The following is a 16,418-nucleotide window of genomic DNA, read 5'->3' as shown; positions in this document are numbered from 1 at the left end:
AACTTCACCTGCCGCCCAGAGCTCAACGTCATCCACCAGGCCCGGCGTGCAGCCCACGAGCTGCCTGCAATTAATTTGCAACAGCAGATGTGGCTTCAGGGTCATATTTTCGCCGACTTTGAATAATGCTGTAAATAACATGGTTTAAGAAACGTTGCTGCTTTGCGGAGATTCGCCAGGGCGCAGGAGGAGCTGCAGGCGAACCGGTCTGGAAGGCCCCGGGGTCCTTCCTTGTCCACGTGCAGAGCCTGGCGGCGGCGACAACATGGGTGGTTTGCCGAAGAAGAAGGTTCGGAGGGACTCGGGTTCCACTGATGGGTCTGCCCCTTCCCAGTCAATTACGGTGTCCGGAGATCCTCCAACTCCGATCACCGTGACCCGTCGGGTTCCCCCCCCCCCCACCCCGTTCTCTGTGACCCGTGGGATCTTTCCACACCCCCCCCCCCCCATCTCCGTACACTGGGTCTCTCTTCCCTCTCCCTCACCCCCTTTGCCCCTCGCCCGGTCCCAATTCTCCCTCCCCCACCCCCCTCCCCTGTCCCCCGTCCCTCCCCTGTCCCCCCCCCTGTCCCCCGTCCCTCCCCTGTCCCCCGTCCCCCCCCTGTCCCCCGTCCCTCCCCTGTCCCCCGTCCCCCGTCCCCCCCTGTCCCCCGTCCCCCCCTGTCCCCCGTCCCCCCCCTGTCCCCCGTCCCCCCCCTGTCCCCCGTCCCTCCCCTGTCCCCTGTCCCCCGTCCCTCCCCTGTCCCCCGTCCCCCCCCTGTCCCCCGTCCCCCCCCTGTCCCCCGTCCCCCCCCTGTCCCCCGTCCCCCGTCCCCCCCCTGTCCCCCGTCCCCCCCCTGTCCCCCGTCCCCCCCCTGTCCCCCGTCCCTCCCCTGTCCCCCGTCCCCCCCCTGTCCCCCGTCCCCCGTCCCCCCCCCTGTCCCCCGTCCCCCCCCCTGTCCCCCGTCCCCCCCCCTGTCCCCCGTCCCCCCCCCCTGTCCCCCGTCCCCCCCCCTGTCCCCCGTCCCCCCCCCTGTCCCCCGTCCCTCCCCTGTCCCCCGTCCCTCCCCTTCCTCCTCAGGAATTCCCCCACTGACCTTTGGGTCTCCCACGCACCCCCACTCTGTTCACTGAATATTGGGTCTCCCACAATACCCCACCACCACCTCCTCGCTAATTCACCATGTATGGTTGGGCTCTCTACCCAAGAGAGTGGGTCTTGTCAGATCTCTTAATTCATCCCCGGGTCACAGTGACCTGTCGGGTCACCACCCACCTCCCCTCCCAACATAAGGAAGGAAACCAATGTATACTGTAACAAAATCAAAATACATTTCTTTTTCAATCAGCATGAAAGAGGAGCTGCTGTAAACTACATTTCAAGAAACAGCGCCAAGAAGAAGTTACAGCTTAGTCTCGCAGATTTCAGGTGAGATATTACCTCGTGGAGAAGACTACTCCTTTCAAAAGTAATGAATTTGTCAAAGTTTAGGTACATATGATTCTTCCTGTGGGCCAGGCAGAATTTCTAGTTACCAGTAGAGCAAAAAAACTACTTAAGAAAAGATGCATATACAAAAGAAAGAAATGTAAACAAACTACAATACAGAAACTAAATATTCAATAATGTGTCATGTGGTTTATCATTTTATGTCCTTAAATTAGTCTCTGATTGAGTTTCGTTTAGGACTCTGATGGTGGAGGGTTAGCCACTATTCCTGGTGGTACAAGTCTTATGGGACGTACCTCTTTCCTAATGGCAGCAGCAAGATCCGATCATGTCCTGTGTGGTGTGGATTCTTGATAATTGCTACTGTTTTCCGAGATCAGTGTTTCATGTCAATTTCCTCTACGATGGGGAGATTTTTGCCTGTAAGGTACTTGGTTGTGGAAGGCTTTCCACTCAGAAGTATTGATGCCCCCCATACTAGCTGGTCAACACACTTTCCACTGCAGATCTGTTGAAATTTGTCGAGGTTTTCAATGTCTCACCAATCCTCCGCAAACTCCTGCTTTAATCAAAGGATTCCACTGTATATGTCATGCATTAACAGCTATGATGCTGTTTTGCGTTGTACAAAAGTGTTGAGGTTACATAATACAGCATCAAAACTACTTTTTTAATATATTATTGCTTGAGGGATATTTTCCTTGAGTATGATTTGCTGATCCAGTCTAGTACAGTCTTACAACCTGCTTGAGCTGCTCTTATTTTTTGAGTAATGTCTCTAGTTAACATTACATTTTTGCAAATGAATTTTCAATACAATTTTATGCAATAAACTCAGTTCATCGTTTTAAGTCTCACTGCATGAGGTACAGAAGTTGGGAAAATGAAGATTGAGTGAATTTAAAATATGGATGAAAATTTTAAAAGTGCTCCAGGAGTCGATGAAAATCAACACAGGTGAATGAGGATTTAGTGCAAATTTAGCAGCAGTCAGCATTATTTTGGATGTTCAAATTTCTGGAAAGTTAGGAAGTTGCTGGCAAGTACTGGAATGTATGAGTTGAGAGGAAAAGGCCTGAATAAGTGTTTCAACTGAAAAAAAAATCTGCTATTTGCACAACCAAGTTATTAAATTCTCTTCTTAAAAATAGTTGCTGTATCCATGATGCCTTTTATTTTTAACAGACGACTGTGCATTTTGAAGGGTATTTATCCTCATGAACCCAAGCACAAGAAGAAAGCTAATAAAGGTTCAACAGCTCAACGTACTTTTTATCTTGTGAAAGATATTAAGTTTTTACTTCATGAGCCTATTGTGAACAAGTTTCGTGAGTATAAAGTAAGTTTGTATTTAATTTTCTTAAATAAACAATATGGAGCTTGTATGTTTTAGAAATAATACTTAATAAGTGCTATATAAGCAGAAGTGCAAGCTGTAGTAAGCTAAAAGAATAGAACATTTTGAAAGGTTATTGTTATTCATTAACTGGGGATTTATAGGCTGTTCTGCACTTAACAAGAAAAGAGCCCAAGGTATAAACAGGAAACATACTTGTGTGAGTAGAACATTGCCTGATTGGCAGAAAGCAAAGAGTTAAAATACAGGAATCATATTCTGGTTGGCTGCCAATTACTTGTGATGTTCCACAGGGGTCAGTGTTGGGCTGATTCTTTTTATGTTGTATATCATTTATTTTGATTATGGAATTATGGCATTGGTTTTGTGACTAAGTTTGAAGAAATTACAAAGATAGGTGGAGGAGCGAGTAGTGTTGAGGAAAAACACAGTGCTGGAGAAACTCACCAGGTCAAACAGTGTACTTTATCTTTATTCTTTGGCTTGGCTTCGCGGACGAAGATTTATGGAGGGGGTAAAAAGTCCACGTCAGCTGCAGGCTCGTTTGTGGCTGACCAGTCCGATGCGGGACAGGCAGACACGATTGCAGCGGTTGCAAGGGAAAATTGGTTGGTTGGGGTTGGGTGTTGGGTTTTTCCTCCTTTGCCTTTTGTCAGTGAGGTGGGCTCTGCGGTCTTCTTCAAAGGAGGCTGCTGCCCGCCAAACTGTGAGGCGCCAAGATGCACGGTTTGAGGCGTTATCAGCCCACTGGCGGTGGTCAATGTGGCAGGCACCAAGAGATTTCTTTAGGCAGTCCTTGTACCTTTTCTTTGGTGCACCTCTGTCACGGTGGCCAGTGGAGAGCTCGCCATATAATACGATCTTGGGAAGGCGATGGTCCTCCATTCTGGAGACGTGACCCATCCAGCGCAGCTGGATCTTCAGCAGCGTGGACTCGATGCTGTCGACCTCTGCCATCTCGAGTACCTCGACGTTAGGGGTGTGAGCGCTCCAATGGCCAGCTCCCCACCATGACTACCAGCCCCCCCACATCTCCATCGGGCACACAAAACTCAAAACGGTCAACCAGTTTACCTATCTCGGCTGCACCATTTCATCAGATGCAAGGATCGACAATGAGATAGACAACAGACTCGCCAAGGCAAATAGCGCCTTTGGAAGACTACACAAAAGAGTCTGGAAAAACAACCAACTGAAAAACCTCACAAAGATAAGCGTATACAGAGCCGTTGTCATACCCACACTCCTGTTCGGCTCCGAATCATGGGTCCTCTACCGGCACCACCTACGGCTCCTAGAACGCTTCCACCAGCGTTGTCTCCGCTCCATCCTCAACAGTGTACTTTATATAGCAACAATAAAGATATGTAACCGACATTTCGGGCTTGAGCTGGACAGAGGGGCTGGGTGGGAAAATGGATGAGCTCATGATTAAATGGCAGGACAGACTCGTGGGGCTGTATAGTGTAGGTTTTATGGTCTTAAAATAATAATTTGGATAAAAGCATTTTTACTTCAACCATGGTGTCTTCAGATGGGTTTTACAGTCTGTAGAAGGACTTAGGCAGATGAGGAGAATGGGCAGAGAAGTAGCAAATAAAATATAATATCGGAAAGTGTACGGTCATGAAATTTGGTAGAAGAAATAGAGCGGACTCTTTTCTCAACTGGGGGATAAAAAATGGAAAATTCCCAGATGCAAAGGGACTTGGGAGTCCTCGTGCAGGATATCCTAAAAGTAAACATGGAGGTTGTTTTGGTGGTGAAGAAGACAAATGGAATGCTGACATTCAGTTTTAGAGAAATAGAATACAAGTGCAAGGGTGTAATGTTGAGGCTTTACAAGGCACTGGTGAGACCTTCTTGGAATATTGTGGGCATGTGAATTTTCTACAGATTTCCACATTTTTTAAAATCCATTTTCCACTTTTAATGATTTCCGGGTTGAGAAGTTCGGATCAGGGGCCCCTCGGTCTTCTCACTGCTACCTTCGAGCAGAAGTGCAGTGGGCTTTAGGCTCCTGGCAGGCAGCAGTGGACCTTGAGCACCCAGCAGGCAGAGGCAAATTTCAGGCTCCCGGCAGGGCCTGGGCCTCAGTCGGGATGATCAGTGGTGGCCAGCATTTTTTGAAAGTCGAGAACAAAGTGGAATAAAGCAATGAATACAGAGAAGGAAAATAATAAATTGACAAATTACTGTAAGGATAAATATTTGCAAAGTCAAAGAAATAATAAAAATGTTATTAGTATACAGTGACATATTCACATTATTTTGTAATAGACGTTTTTACTTTGAAATGCAATACAAGAGGCTTGAAATTGATAACTGTAAATTTTCAAAAATTTTCTAAATGGGGGCGCTGCTCAACATATCCCCTGCAAGATGCATTCTCTTGACCCCCGCTGTACGCCTTGCGCAAGCACTCGGCTCTTTTCCTCTTTTCACCTCTCTCACATGCCTGATATTGTGAGGAGTTTTGGGCTCCTCATTTATGAAAGAATGTGATGATGTTAGAAAGATTTCAGAGGAGGTTCACAAAGATGATTCCTCACATTTCATGTGAGGAATGTTTGACAGCTCTTGGCTTATACTTGTTAGAATTTAGGAAAGGTTGAAAGGCATGGGCAGGGTAGATGTGGAAAGGTTGTTTCCCATGGTGGAAGAGTCTAGGATAAGAGGGCATAGCTTCAGGATTGAAGGGCATCCACTTAGAACAGAGATGCAGAAGAATTTCTTTAGCCAGAGAATAGTGAATCTGTGGAATTTGTTGCCACACTGGTTGTGGATGCTAAGTCATTGGGTGAATTTAAGGCAGAGATTAAAGGTAATGGGGAGAAGGTTGGCCATAGGACTAAGTGGGGAAAATGGATCAGCTCATGATCAAATGGCAGGGCAAACTCTAGTGGCTGTTTAGCCTATTTTCTGCTATTATGTCTTGTGGTCTTAAGATACTAATTTGAATATAAACATAAGGTTTACCCATTTGCCCATCCTCGGTTATATTTCCTTTTTAAATTAAATTACCCAGCAAAAACAGCTCTTTATCCTTTGAATGTTTTTCACTGTAGCTCCTTTGTGCTTTATGCTAGGCTCCCAAAACTCTTAAATATTCCAAGTTCTTGATCAGAATCAAATTTATAGCATTCCTTTTTCAATCTGCCTCCTTGGATCTCTAACCACTGCTACAGGCATGAGTTTGTGAATCTGTTGCTAAGATACAGACTATCATTCATCTGTATTCTTCCTTCCCTTGCTCACTACCACAACCCACCCTGTTCTAGCCATAAACTTTTACCTTTTCTATTTTCTTTCTTATCTCATACTGTCCCTGTAAACGTGCCCTGTCCATACGTCCCATCTACAATAAATTTCAACCACCTGCTAAATCTAAATGATCATCCTCCTCCTTTTCAAAATACCTACAAAAAAATCTTAACTTTCTTCAACTCTATAAATAAGTGCCTCTTCCAGCTTGCTCATTTTGTTTTTGAATGTTCACTTTGCTTAACTGAATGGAACATTAAAATAGTTTAAAACCAATGACTCTTGGGTTAGTGTGATCCCTCATTGGCTTTTACATCCTTTAAGATGGTCATCCTAATCATCTTTCTCTGTTTTTTCTCATTCAGTGAGATTGTCTTGATCAGACTATCAGCTTTGCTTACCATTGCCACGCTGCTGCTTCAGGCTCTTTTTTTAACCAGATACACCATCTCTTAGAAATTGTATTAATCTGCTTTCTTACCAGCAAATTTTATCCTGTGTCTGTGGATCATACTGCTTGCTTGAAAGCAGTTTTGGTTGAAGCATTGGAGAGTGCAATTATGACTTCTGCCACAAATTGATTTCAATCATTTTCATGGCTATTCTGCAAGATGAATTAGACCCTGAACATTTCACCATACCATTCAACTTCCAAATTAAACTTCTGATCACATGTTACAATCATCAAGAAGGCTGCCAATTTAACTTTAAAATCAGTTGCTTGATACTTTATCATAACTGCTGTTCAAACCCTCAATTGTGCCATTTCCCCAGCCCCATGCCTCCATCCTGTCCAAACCCCGTTCTGCTGATACTTTGCAATTTATGTAACTTTGCTTTAAATCATCTATCTATTCTCATCTTCATTACCTCATGGTTTCAATAATTACAATTTGGAGTTTTCATCCTTGTGTCCAAGTCCCTCCATTACCTGTTACTCTTCTGCCTTCTATTGCTGCCGTCATCCACTCCATCATATCTCCAATATTTTGACTTTGGATACCATGCTTTCATTTATTCATTTAGTTGCTATAAATAGATTGTTATGTTGGATTATGCTAAAAGTTAGCAGGAAAAGAGTGCTTTCTAGTAGATTATGTATTTTTTGTGTAAAATGATGTGTGCAAATAGATTAAGCCTCTTTGGAAACAAATTTCAACACTAATTATGTGTGAAGACTATATTTGCTTTATTTCTATTTCTTTAACTTCTATTTCATTCGAAACGTATTGAAATTTCTTTAGTGTTAGGTAAAAGTATATTTGTTAACCATTTTAAAAGAAACCATAATTATCTGTATAAGAAAGTCCTATCATATGGTTATGCTTTTTCAGGTATTTGTTCGTAGACTCCGTAAAGCCTTTGGAAAAGCAGAATGGAATTCGGTTGATAGGCTTAAGGACAATAAACCTGCATACAAGCTAGACCATATCGTCAAAGAAAGGTAATTTGTGAGGAAATTGTTCATGTTCATGAGGCCACTCTGTTTTATCCATTATTGCATTGTTTCTGTTGTATATTAAATGGATGACTCCAGGCAAGCCTTCACTGTTGGTTATAGTGAGGATAATAGAATCCAAGACCTGGTTTAGAGAATTCCAAGGAACACTAAAAGGATGGAAAATTCAGAAAGCTTTTTTTTGAAAAGAAAGCAGCAATTCTTTAATTTATCTCAAGCTTCTCCAGAGAGAGGTTATTAAAATGTGTGGGAAGGAAAAATAAAAAGTTTGGAGATACCCATAACTATTTATCTGCATCCAAAATGACCTAATATTAGGTATATCCTAAACATTTTTAATTCTTTGAAAGCTCATTTTTGATGCAGTTAAGTAGTTATAAATATCTGCAATTTTTAAAACAAATTTAAATAATCATATTAGAGGAGCTCGAGATGAATTCAAGAATTACTCTGCATTTTGAAATGACTTGTGACAATGAAACTTGCATTGTTTAAGTGTGCTACATAGAAATTACTACAGGTACACGATCCTTTATCTGGAACCCTTGGGTGACAATGTGTTCTGAATTTTGGATTTTTCTGGATTTCGGAAAGACCACCCGAATTGTGCTGCCTATCCACCCCCACCCCCTTCCAGTCACCCGGCCGTCTCCCCCGGCCGCCAGTCCTCACTTGCTGGATTTTGGAGCTTTCCGGATTTTAGGTGTCCGGATAAAGGATCATGTACATCCATCAGCTACAGTATTTAATGAAATACTTGTGATACCTCAATTGATTGTATTCTGTAACATTATACAGCTAATAAAAAGTCTATGGTCACTCGTGCATTGAGGGAAGCATTGTTAACAAAAACACACATGCAGCAATGAAAAGTAACCATAAAATTATTTTAGTGTTGTTGGCTGATGGGAACAATTATTCAAATCATGAGAAAAAACTGAATTGCTCATTATCAAACTAGTGCCGTGACATACTTAACATTAATCTGAAAGGGTATACATGATATAATGCCTCCAACTTCACTGGTAGCATCTTGTATATTCGGCGGGTTCACAGCTCAAGTCTCACACCAGAGATCTGAGCACACACTTCTAGACATAATGCAGTATTGAGGAATTGTTAGAGGTGTATTTTTCAAACAAAGGTTTACACCACAGCCCAATCTTCCCTCTGGGCAAGATGCTATTTTGAAAAGCAGTAAACATTCTGGTCTCCTGGTGAATATTTACCTTGCAAGCAAAATCATTAAAATACATTGCCTAATCAGCATCCTTTTGTGGGGTTTTACACAAATAGAATATCACCAATATATTAATTCCCAAATTAACAGAGCAGAGAGCTTAAAGCTTGCTTAATTGTCCTAAACGTCATTCAAAACCAGAATTAATACTATTTAATCAAATGAGACCATTTAGCTTTTGTTTCTTTGACCAGTGGAGGAACACAAAACATGCTCTAATGTCATGTGTTTTTTAATCTTCTAAAATCTGCTCCACTTGAAGTATATTATTTTCTGTAGTGAAGTATTCCAAAGACAACCAATCCATTAAAGAAACCTCCAGTCCACTCCTTATTTTCCATGACATTTTAAATTAATAACTTTTACTCTATCACTTGTATCAGAAAATTTTTGCTCCATTCAAAATAAGCCTTTATTAATTTTCTTTTGTTTCTCTTTTATGGTGAAAATATGTGCAGTGGTAGCTTCTCCCACCCACCCACTGCATTTCACCCTGTGGAATCTTAAAATTTATTGTAACGGGTTATATTATATATAAATATATTTTTAAGAGATGAACTGTGGGGGGGGGGGGGTTTAGTGTAGGTCCCCACAAACAAACAGTAACACTTCACAAAAGGCATCTCATTTAAAATGCAAGAGTTTTGCTCAAGCCAGACAGTCCAGGTGCCTTTGCAAAGACAATAAAAACTGCTTTAGGAAAGAACTTAAAGGGCTCAAGTGCTGATAAAGATCTTTCATGTGTCTGGAGCCCTGCAAGGAGTTCTGTTTTTGCAAGCAGAGCGAGGGAGAAGAGAGAGGAGAGCGGGGTTGGGGGGGGGGGGGGGGTGGCAAGTTTGTTGAAACCCCATTTTGAAGATGGGTTGTGAGTTCAGCCTGGTGAAAACCCTTGTCCTTCGAAGAGGAAATGGCTGGCTAGAGTGTTTCACCTGAAATAAGGGAAACAAGAGGAACTCTGTGGTGACCTGGAAGAAGAGGTTATCACTTGGAAAACCCTGATCGGGCAAGTTTCTTCGGCAAGACACTGAAGTGACAGATGGAAGTAAATCAGTTTGTGTGTGTTCAACGAGCAACAAATCTCTCTCTGAAACCAACAAGAATCTTCCTGAGTGGTAACCATTTAACTTAAAGCACCAGAACCTGATAAAAATTCATAAATGTTAAATTCTGTACACAGTATAAGAACTGTTTGATACCAGTGAACTTGGAGAAGTGAGAATGGACTGTAAATCAAAGAACTTTCCTGAGCATCTTCACATTACATGCACATGTGCTTAGAATTAGAAGAGGGGCTTAAGTTAAAAGCAGTAAGTTAAAGTTTTATCCTGTTTTGATGCTTAAAGAAAATTAAAAGCAACTTATGATGAAGTAACCATTTGGTGAATTTCTATTGCTGCTGAGTTTTGGGGTCCTCTGAATCCGTAACATCATGCATTAATGATCATTTCTGGTTGTGTGTCCTTTCAAGTAATGAATGTCCAAAGCTGATTAAGTATCTGGTTAACATTTCCTTGTACAAATGTATTGCTTCTTACTTGCTCTTGGATTCTTTACCATTATTTATAAACTCAAAACTAACCTGCCTTTCATACAATAGTCATAGAATTGTATAGAACAGAAACAGGCCCTTAGAGCCCACCTGGTCCATCCCAACTATAGTGCTTTACTGTGTTAATCCAATTGCTTGCATTATGCCTGCATTTCTCTATGCTTTCCTATCGAAGTACCTTTCTTTTTACCTATGTGTAAATTAGGTGAATTAAAAAAAAACTAAAAATGGGGTCATTTGAGCGCATGGTTAGTATAGTGGTTAGGGTAATGCTGTTGCAGTGCTAGCAACGTGGGTTCAAATCTGGCTCTGTTTGTAAGGAGTTTGAATGTTCTCCCCATGTGTGTGTAGGTTTCCTCTGGGTTCTCCAGTTTCCTACTATCCTCCAAAAAAAAATGTATGGGGTTTGTAGTATAATTAGCAAGATCGTGTTATATGGCGAGCTCTCCACTGGCCACCGAGACAGAGGTGCACCAAATAAGAGGTACAAGGACTGCTTAAAGAAATTTCTTGGTGCCTGCCACATTGACCACCGCCAGTGGGCTGATATCGCCTCAAAACGTGCACCTTGGCGCCTCACAGTTCGGCGGGCAGCAACCTCCTTTGAAGAAGACCGCAGAGCCCACCTCACTGACAAAAGACAAAGGAGGAAAAACCCAACCCCAACCAACCAATTTTCCCTTGCAACTGTGCCTGCCTGTCCCGCATCGGACTTGTCAGTCACCAACGAGCCTGCAGCAGACGTGGACATACCCCTCCATAAATCTTCGTCCACGAAGCCAAGCCAAAGAAGAAGTGTATTTGGACAGTGCGGGCTCAGAGCTTGCTACCATGTTGTTCCTTTAAATTGAAATTAAGAATTTATAAAATAATAATTTGAAATTTACTGTCTTTTCTTTCTTTTTATTAGGTATATGAAATTAATAGTTCTTCATTTATCTTTCCTAACAAATACACATATGACTTTAAAAGCTCCAGTTGTGGAGAACATCAGCAACAATATCCAAAGTCACCTATCACTTCCAAACATACTGCATTTGCCACATGTCACATCTCAAGTTACTTGTACAGTATCCTAAGAGGTTTGTCACAGCTTAAGGGTAAATTAGTAAATGAGATCTGCCATTTGTGCTTCTATTGTCACTAGGCAGAGCATAAATAAACTATGTAATACATAGATGACACAAAATCAGTACCTCTTCCTCTCTAGGCACCTCTTGCCGCAGATGGTGCCTGTCCTGTTAGGATTTACAGCATTTATTTTTTCATCAGAAGCTTTTTAAGTTCACATAATTTTGACTACTTTTGTGATGTCCTACATCTCAAGATGAACTTTAAGTATTTGCTCTATACAGTATATATCCCAGAAGATTGAGTCCATCAACCAAGTTTCAAAGCTAGCTTAAGTGTAATTGCAAACTTGCTCTTTCAAAATCTTTTGAAGATCCATTTTTAGCCCTTGGGTGACACCACCATCACTCATTTTCACAACTATTATTTCCATTTATTTCTGTTCTGCAAAGGCAGTGCAGTAGAATTGGTTTTGATGTGTGTCCTGGTGGGGAACTGATAGGATTGATGGCAGGCTGTGTGGTGTGAGTAGTTTACAGAATGATGCACTCCTTCTGCCATCTACGCAAGGCTTAGGGAATCTTTGTACCATCCTGAATGTATCTTCTCCACTGGGACAGTTATATGTCAGGAAAAAAAAAACACGTCAGGGGGTTTGTTACATTTGACTGTCTTTTCCTCTTTTTATCTATAATGTCTTTTTATGAGAAGAGAATGTTTTGAGAGTCTGGTGCTGAGTATATGTAAAACATAGAACATTTGGGCAACATGGTTAGTGTAGCGGTCAGCACAGCGCTGGTACAGCGCCAGCGATCGGGACCAGCATTTGAATCCCGTGCTGACTGTTAGGAGTTTGTACAATCTCCTCGTGACTGCATGGGTTTTCCCTGGGGGCTCTGATTTTCTCCCACTGTTCGAAACGTACTGGGGGCTGTAATTGGGCAGTACAGGCTCTTGGGCCAAAAGGGCCTGTTATTATGCAGAGTACAGACCTATGGAAACTTCCTCCTCAGCAGCCTAACTCATACCCATAAACACTTTTTCTTGTATCTATGTGCCTATAAGAGCCTTTTGAATGTCCCTATTGTAGCAGCCTATTCCATCACCCTTGGCATTGCATTCCAGGAATGTTTCCACTATGGTTTTTTTTAAAATTACCTCTGACATCTCCCCTAAACTTCCCTCAACTCATCATAAACTGATGTTGTTTGGTGTTTGCTTTTGTTGCCCTGGGGAAAAGATGCTGGCTGCCATACTCCTTTAGCCCCTCAAAATATTCTATACCTCTATTAGGTCCCTTCTCCTCCTTCGTCACTCCAAAGAGAAAAGCCCTTGCTCAATAACCTTACTTCACGTTCTTCAGTTCAGCCAACTCTCTCTAAAGAATGTACATCCTTTCTGTAATGAGATGACCAGAACTGAACACAATACTCTTAAGCGTGGTCTAACCAGAGTTTGATAGAGCTGTATTGTTACTTTATGGATACCATACACCTTCTTAACTACCTTATCAATTTGCCCAGCAACCTTGAACGATTTCTTTGTCCCTCCATTCTTGTTAAGAATGCTGCCATTAACTGCGTACTCTACGTTCATTTGACCTTTCAAAGGGCATCATATTATGCTTATCCAGATTGAACTCCAATCTGCCACTTCTTTGCCCAATTCTGCATCCTGTCTATATCCTGTTGTAACCTATGACAACCTTCAACACTATACACAACACCTCCAACCTTGTATCATCTGCAAACCTTCATCAATTTCACTTGCAATCTCCTCAAAAAGCTCAATTAGACTTGTGAGGCAGAACCTGCCACTCACAGTGCCATGCTGATTATCCCTGAAGAGATTATGTTCTTTAAATACTCATAACTTCTCTCACTAAGAATCCAATGTGAACTGACCTATCTGATGTGGCCAACTAAGTGTAACCAAAGACTTAATATTGGGGATGTTGGCCAAAGGAAGGATACTATTGTTTAGCACATCCTCCTGGTGAATTTGTACAGATGGCATTGTCTTGAGATGCTATTTGAGTTTAGATCCCCTAAGCATATAGAACAGAGATTGCAGCTACATTGATAATCCCAGCAAATTTCATAATTGCCTGCATTTATCAAGAAGTTGTTCCTGAAATGTGGTAAACTGTCCGTTTTTCAGAGTCTCGCCATGTGCCTTTATTGATGAAGGCAGCATGGAGGTTGAAACAGGATTTCTGTCTTGTGATGCAAGCCCCATCCTCTTATTTGCTTCTGTGAAAGGATGCAGTCCAGCCTTCTGAGGGTCCTCGAGCACATGTATTAGCTGCTTGTGGCACTCGACTGCTGAGATGGTTGGTACCTTCTGCAAAGGCCTTCTCAACCTTGACTCTGTTTATGATCTGAGCACATAAAAACTCATACAGCAGCCTATCCAGGCCTGCCTTGTCTTTACACCTGATTGGCAAGAAATGAGGAAGACCTTACTCCAATTCAAAAATCTCAAGGCCACGCATGAGACTATTTTTGTTGACATCTTAAAAATCAGCAATTAAAGAAGGGCCGACATGGCCTGTTTCCGTGCTGTAAACGGTTATATGGTTATGGCTAAAAGCTTCAGTGACAAATCCATGACTAGGAAGAGGAGGACATGATAGGTACTGTAACTATGATGTTGTCCAAGCTGTGATATGACTTGAGACCACCCAATTCCTTCCTTCTAGCGGCCTAGAGGTGCTCTGAATAAGTGAAATACATCTATCTCGAGGCACCATGGATTTGATCTTCATAGTGTAACAATTTCAAGAAAAATGGAGGATGCAGCACCATTTTCAACCTTTCCCAAGCCTTTCAATGTATCAACATGAGGTGCTTTTGAACTCCCTCTGTTTTGCCTTCTCCAAAATGGCATACAAACTGTGATATGAACCAGGCCTATTATCTGTTAAGCTTGGTGTAAAACAAGGATGTATCATTGCTGGCAGCACGTTTCTCAAATTTTCTTGCTGTAGTATTGCATTTTGCTGCCATCATCTGAACATTACTCCATTCCATGGGGGGAGTGGAGCTAATGTTCAGAACTCATGGGAACCTGAACCAAGGTACTCTGTACGGATTCAATCCCAAAACAATGGTTATGTATCTTAAACTACAGTTTGGCCTGCTGAGTTCCTCCAGCATTTTTTTTTAAATTTAACCTGTAAAAACACTGAATTGCAGTCTCTAGTTTGATAGTTTCATTTCAGAAACACTTGCAAGTTTTAAAGAGACCATTTTGTGCATTTAATTGCACGAATCCTTGTGCTACTCTAATGCAGTGGTTTTCAAACTGCCCTCCCCTCCCTAAATTGCACATTCCATCTTAAGCAATCCCTATGCCATAACTGCTCTGTAATCAGTAAGGGTTTGCTTAAGGTGGTATGTTTGTTGGAAGGGAAGGTTGAAAAGCATTGCTCTAGACCCAATTGTGAATGAAATATTTCACTTGAGAAAAATTGTTGTTGGCCCATTTCCTTTGGAGTTATGAAACCATGCACATAATGAGTCGATCAGGTACAATTAAAACAGTGGTTTTCAACCCTTTTATTTCCCCTCACATTTTTTTTTCTTTCTTTGGCTTGGCTTCGCGGACGAAGATTTATGGAGGGGTAATATCCACGTCAGCTGCAGGCTCGTTTGTGGCTGACAAAGCTTATTTGAATAGAAAGGTTTTGTCAGATGTCATGAAGATGGAAAGAGAGCTTGTAACTTTGGCAAGTGAAACCAGTTAAAGCTGTTTTCAAAAACAACCTTTATAACAGAGGTGGATCCAATGGTGGATGTCAATGGTGGATGTATGTGTGGTCTGAACCAATGGTGGATGTCAGTCCATGGATTTTAGTAGCTGGCGTCCATATTTGTTCCAGTTGTGCTCCATGCTCAGTGTGGCAGGATATAGAATAGGGAGTTCAGTATCACAGAGAGCAGACTTGCACAGTAAAAGTGCTCTAAAAATAGACTTCAGTAAGGTAATGTGAGGATTTGCAGTACATTCACGCATTGGTAAATTTGGAGCACATATTTGCGTATGACGTTTGCCAGTGACTGCAGACCATCACACTGCTCTTTGCAGCATATTCCAGTCACTCATCTGCAACAAACTTTCACTCAGAACTGGACCTAACTGTTATGTGCCCCACCAAAAATGTTTAAGGTTGTCCTTGAAGATCGTTATTTTTTGGGAAGTCAAATGATTCTATTTATCTCTGGCCCCAATCTTCCACGTGTCACTATATAGCATATCCACATTAACTTGGCTAATATTGAAAACTCTGTAAGTGGCACATTGTTACTGTACATTTCTGTTCCATTGCTCAGCATGTCATTGCATGAGCAGGCTGCCAGTTCCCATGTTCATTACCTTCCAACAGTGACACCATACATCTCTGACCATCCTTGCCACCCTTCCCAATGACCCAGCACTCCCAACAGTGACCTTTATTCTCTAGGTTTTATCAGCAATTTGGAACTTTTGTTAATCTCTACCAGCTATTTTATCCCTGTGGTATTAAATTATTGATCCAGAAGGTGTTTTTGTTAGCTGATGTGGAATAATCTTTTTTAAAAACCACTTTCTTGAAGCTTTATTTATACATCATGTGGTTCATCATATATAATCAGCTTTTAATGGGGGAACTATTTCAGTTACAGGCAGTTTGATAACATCTTTAATAATTAACAAAGCATCTGTTCATACACTATCTTGAATTTGCCTAATTATCCTATTTTCTATTTTGATTTCAAATGAAAGGATTTGTAAATCTGCTTCAGATCTGTAAGAAGCACAGCGTCTCGAGTATATTAAAATCCTCATGTACAGTTCTGCCATGACTTTCCTCTGCTCTTGGAAATTTTCTCCCTTGTTTATGTTCCATTCTAGATTTCCATTAGGTATTTATAAAAATTTATTAAATCAAAATCAGTCATTCTCAGCCATTTTTGGCTATGGTCCCCTGAGGACTGTGCATAAAATGTATGGCCCCTCTTCCCTGTGAAGCAGTTGTTTAGTTGATTTCTTCTGTACTTGTCTCCT

At 41.8% G+C, this 16,418-nt stretch overlaps 1 protein-coding gene across 1 annotated transcript in view; it reads left to right on the top strand.

Moving 5' to 3' along the window:
* The first annotated feature begins 200 nt into the window (after window positions 1-200).
* Window positions 201-16,418, top strand: part of LOC138761189 (pescadillo-like) — a 40,442-nt gene continuing 24,224 nt past the window's right edge. Inside the window, exons 1-4 of the mRNA XM_069932918.1 lie at window positions 201-289; window positions 1,329-1,408; window positions 2,615-2,768; window positions 7,385-7,494. Of these exons, the coding sequence (XP_069789019.1) occupies window positions 266-289; window positions 1,329-1,408; window positions 2,615-2,768; window positions 7,385-7,494 (368 nt within the window). The 5' untranslated portion in view covers window positions 201-265. The remainder of the gene's footprint in view (window positions 290-1,328; window positions 1,409-2,614; window positions 2,769-7,384; window positions 7,495-16,418) is intronic.

The sequence above is a fragment of the Narcine bancroftii genome, chromosome 4 (genome assembly GCF_036971445.1).
Source record: "Narcine bancroftii isolate sNarBan1 chromosome 4, sNarBan1.hap1, whole genome shotgun sequence".
NCBI classification, from domain to species: domain Eukaryota; kingdom Metazoa; phylum Chordata; class Chondrichthyes; order Torpediniformes; family Narcinidae; genus Narcine; species Narcine bancroftii.
The sequence above is the reverse complement of the archived record's forward strand: the minus strand, read 5'-3'. Positions and strand labels throughout refer to the sequence as shown.